The sequence below is a fragment of the Pungitius pungitius genome, chromosome 15 (genome assembly GCF_949316345.1).
Source record: "Pungitius pungitius chromosome 15, fPunPun2.1, whole genome shotgun sequence".
Classification (NCBI taxonomy): domain Eukaryota; kingdom Metazoa; phylum Chordata; class Actinopteri; order Perciformes; family Gasterosteidae; genus Pungitius; species Pungitius pungitius.
This window is the reverse complement of record NC_084914.1, coordinates 1,885,217-1,889,666: the sequence shown is the minus strand read 5'-3', so window position 1 is coordinate 1,889,666 and position 4,450 is coordinate 1,885,217. Positions and strand designations below refer to the sequence as shown.

The window sequence follows — 4,450 nt, the reverse complement described above, 5'->3', positions numbered from 1 at the left end:
CAGGTTGAGATCCAGAGGCTGTTAGAGAGAAGACAGAAAGAGGAGGAGGAGGAGGAGGAGGAGTCAAGGAGGGACATTAAAAACACTCGGCTGGGCAGACCCGTCCAAACTGAGGAGGATCAGAGAAGAAGAACGTCGTCACTCGTTTGCAGAGTAAACGCCTGAAAGAGAGCAAGGAGAAGGAGGTGGAAAAAGAGGAGGAGGAGGAGGAACCAAACCACCCACAGAGAGTTTCCTCTCACAGACACACACACGCTTTGTGTTCACAGCAGCTTCACCTCTCTGACAACAGCAAGGTCCTCCTGAACAGACAGCAGCAGGAGAGGAAGGAGAACATTGGAGTCACAAGGAGAAACTGACTCTCCTCCACCCTTCACCAAAGAGGAGCAGACTCACCTCCTGCATCATGGGAACGCCTTGAGTCCTCAAAGACCCCTGAAGACACGTACCTCTGGTTCCTCCTCCACCAAACCGTCCCCAGCATGTTGGCCAGGCCGACCCAGGGACGGAGCGCTCAGGGCGGGGCAGAGGGGCAACTGGGCCTGACGTTGATGATGATGATGATGATGATGATGGTGGTGGTGGCGGAGGCAGCTAGCGTGGCAGAAGTGGAGAGTGAAGAGAGCGAGGAGGTCCTGGAGGAGGAGGAGATCTTGGTGAGGAACAAAGGTCACTTCCTGGTCTTTTCTGAGACCTCGTTAGAGCTAACGAGGGTGAGACCTGCACATGCTCAGTAGAGACCGGCTAGGTGTGTTAGCCACAGATAGCTCATTTGTTTTGATTATTATACAACAAAATATTGATCCCAATAACAAAAGAAGAAACAACAACAACATTAATAACATTAACAATAATGATTGAAATTGAAGATTGTATCATAATAATGAATCATAACCTCTAACAGCTAATTAACATACATCACAAAAAGCATCATATTTGTTAGTTGTCTGTTATCATTAATTCATAAATAACATTTGTAAACCTACTCTCCTCAGGAGCCGCTGACATCAGACCTGTCCAGAGTGTCTCCTCTCAGCTCCTGGCTCATCTTCAGGAGAAACTCCAACAAAGGGGACAACCGGAGAACCAAAGGAACCAGGAGAACCTCAAAGGTCTGACAACCACGGGACAAAACATTTAACACCTGATTCCGAGGTGGAGCTATGGGGTAGGGGTGGGGCCAGGAGGCCTGCAAATGTCTTCAAGCCTGGACCTGTTTTATGACTGAACACACTTTATATTGGGCACATGGCAACAACAATGAATTGACAAATGTAAAAATACATAAAAGTGTGCAACGGTTTAATTTAATTAGAAATAGATGACTTTCTATTGGTTTTGGGAGGAAATATTCAAAATAATCTCCATATGCTACACCTGCCTCTCAAAATAGTCAAACTAGATCAATAACAGGCTGTATTGGTGCACCTGTTGTTGTCAGCATGGTCTTCCAGGACCTCCAGGACCCCAAGGACCTCAGGGACCCCGGGGGCTTCCAGGACACACCGCCCCCCTTCTGCCCCAGCAGCAGATGGTCCTCCAGGAGTTGCAGCTCAGACTGAAAGGTGAGAGCCTCACCCTCACTTAGCATGAAGCATTCACCGCTTAGAGACCTGTCAATCACTGTGTAGCCCCGCCCTAAAGCATCCGCTCACTAAATGGTGTATCATCATCATGGTGTATTGAAGAAGACTGGAAACTAGAGACTGAGACCATAAACTCATGTTTACGATGTTTACTGAGGGAATAAATCAAGAGAGAAGTAGAGTCATTTCCTCATAGACGTCTATGGGAGCAGAGGAGTCGCCCCCTGCTGGTCACTACACAGAAGTAGAGTCATTTCCTCATAGACGTCTATGGGAGCAGAGGAGTCGCCCCCTGCTGGTCACTACACAGAAGTAGAGTCATTTCCTCATAGACGTCTATGGGAGCAGAGGAGTCGCCCCCTGCTGGTCACTACACAGAAGTAGAGTCATTTCCTCATAGACGTCTATGGGAGCAGAGGAGTCGCCCCCTGCTGGTCACTACACAGAAGTAGAGTCATTTCCTCATAGACGTCTATGGGAGCAGAGGAGTCGCCCCCTGCTGGTCACTACACAGAAGTAGAGTCATTTCCTCATAGACGTTTATTCGGAGCAGAGGAGTCGCCCCCTGCTGGTCACTACACAGAAGTAGAGTCATTTCCTCATAGACGTCTATGGGAGCAGAGGAGTCGCCCCCTGCTGGTCACTACACAGAAGTAGAGTCATTTCCTCATAGACGTCTATGGGAGCAGAGGAGTCGCCCCCTGCTGGTCACTACACAGAAGTAGAGTCATTTCCTCATAGACGTCTATGGGAGCAGAGGAGTCGCCCCCCTGCTGGTCACTACACAGAATGCAGCTTTAACTCATGATGCTCAACTGTTTTTTAAAAGCACCAAAAGCATCAGACTTGAGACAGAGCCATGCTAGCAGTTTCCTTCTGCTCCCAGTGTTTGTGCTAAGCTAGGCTAACACGTGGACCTGTGTCTTGAAGAAGAAGTTGTTTGTGTTCTGCATGTTTAGTTACTACAGACACACTGTTCACTCTCACACAGTGTTCTGTGTGTGTAGGTTATATAAACACAGCCCTGTGTGTGTAAGTCTGTGTGTGTGTGTGTGTGTGTGTACGTGTGGAGGCAGCCTGTCTGAGTCCTTAATAGGGGTAATTTTGTGGCTCAGGAGCAGGATTCCTGACATTCCTGCTGACTGATGATGTGTCTGTTACTTTAAGTGTGTGTTAGTGTTTCCATATTTCAGTGTGTTTACAACTTTTTATCTACACTGTGCAATAAATAGACTAGTTCAATCCACACAGAAGAAGGCCGACTTAAGCCAAGAGGAGAAAACCTTTCGCCCCGGTTCTGATGAACCAGATGCTAAGGTAGCATTTAAGCTAACCCTTCCAAGGCCATCCCTGCGCACCTAAGCCCCGCCCCCTGCTGCCAGCTCATTGCAGTACTCTAATTGGTCCACACATGTCAGACTTAATGTGTTGTAGACACTGGTCAAATAAGATCTTCAAATAGCACTTTTCTCCCCTCATCTTCCTCTTCTCCTCCTGCTCCTCTCAGACATGGAAGGAGTGTGTTTTCAGTGTGACGCTACTCCTCGTGTCTCCACCTCCTTCCTCGGTCGCCTCCTTCGGGACGTCGTCGTCCCTCGACGCAGCCTGCTGGAGCTGCAGCCGTTTAGTCAGGTGACCCACACAGACACACATGTGTACACACTCACAGACACAGGATGCCACAGTGAGGCTGTGGGCCCTCGTGTTTGACCTTTGACCCCCGCAGCCTTCGGACTCGGAGCGGAGCATCCAGAGGGGGCGGAGCTTCAACAGCAGCAGCGGCCGGTTCACAGCCGCCGTCTCCGGGTTCTACCAGCTGACCGCCAGCCTGCTGATAGGTGAGAGCTGGTCACCTGACTCGGACCGACCAATAGCTGCTGAGGAGATGTAACAGTTTGCTTCCTCTGTGTCAGAGAGCGGAGACCGAGTCCACGCGAGACCCCGAGACAGCGTGAGAGCGGCTGTGTGCATCGAGTCGCTCTGCCAGAGCAACCTGTGAGTAGCTCTTCTTCTCCCTCGCCTGTTCTTCACCTGCTTCTTCTTCTTCTGGAGGTCAGACGGCTCATCCCTTGTCCTCCTCAGCTCGGTGGACTCGGTGGTGGGCGTGGCGGCGGCAGGAGGAACCTTCAGCATCCTGCTGACAGGAACTCTTCATCTGCAGGTGAGACCATGTGACACGAGGCCCCTCCCCCAAACATGCAATGCAAACAAGTAATAAAACATTAAAGTACCTCGCCGACTATCAATAAGGAACCAAATCAATAATCAATATCTGTCATTGCATCACGCGAACAGGAGGAGTTCCAGTTCAAACGAACTGTTTTAGCAGAGTGTTTACATTTAAATCAACATTGTTCATTCTGGTCACACTCTCTCTGTGTGTCTGTCTCTCTGTGTGTCTCTCTGTCTCTATCTCTCTGTGTGTGTCTGTCTCTCTGTGTGTCTCTCTGTCTCTGTCTCGCAGGCTGCTGAGTACGTGTCTGTCTTCGTGGATAACTCCAGCGGGTCGGCCCTTAGTGTCCTGCAGGACTCTTTGTTCTCTGGGATTCTGCTGGGAGTCTGAACCCTTCTGACCCCTTTACCTGATCACCTCTGAGGTCAAAGGTCAAAGGAGCCAGAGCAGACTCCTCCCCGTCCTGTTTGCCTCAGTGTCACCTGATGGACGGACAAATTATCAATCTCATTAAATCTGTGTATTTACACCCTTTCATGCCCAGTTTGTTGTGTTTTCCTTTTGTCAGAGATGGGACACGCGCACACACGCGCACACACACACACACACAAACAGACACACACACACACACACACACACACACACACATGCACACACGCACCCACGCGCACACGCACACACAAAAGTGTTG

General features: G+C 49.9%; 1 protein-coding gene across 1 annotated transcript; it reads left to right on the top strand.

Moving 5' to 3' along the window:
• Nucleotides 1–482: 482 nt before the first annotated feature.
• si:ch1073-184j22.1 (erythroferrone) lies at nucleotides 483–4,298 on the top strand. The gene is made up of 8 exons (XM_037458724.2): nucleotides 483–656; nucleotides 996–1,112; nucleotides 1,442–1,565; nucleotides 3,094–3,218; nucleotides 3,313–3,424; nucleotides 3,500–3,581; nucleotides 3,669–3,747; nucleotides 4,051–4,298. The coding sequence occupies exons 1-8, from the start codon at nucleotides 483–485 to the stop codon at nucleotides 4,147–4,149; spliced, it is 912 nt and encodes a 303-aa protein (XP_037314621.2). The 3' UTR covers nucleotides 4,150–4,298.
• Nucleotides 4,299–4,450: the final 152 nt, after the last annotated feature.

Coding starts and splice junctions, on each gene's coding strand:
- si:ch1073-184j22.1 (XM_037458724.2), top strand. CDS start 483: ATGTTGGCCAGGCCGACCCAGGGACGGAGCGCTCAGGGCGGGGCAGAG. Junction 657..995: donor TGGAGGAGGAGGAGATCTTG/GTGAGGAACAAA, acceptor TACTCTCCTCAG/GAGCCGCTGACATCAGACCT. Junction 3,425..3,499: donor GACCGCCAGCCTGCTGATAG/GTGAGAGCTGGT, acceptor CCTCTGTGTCAG/AGAGCGGAGACCGAGTCCAC.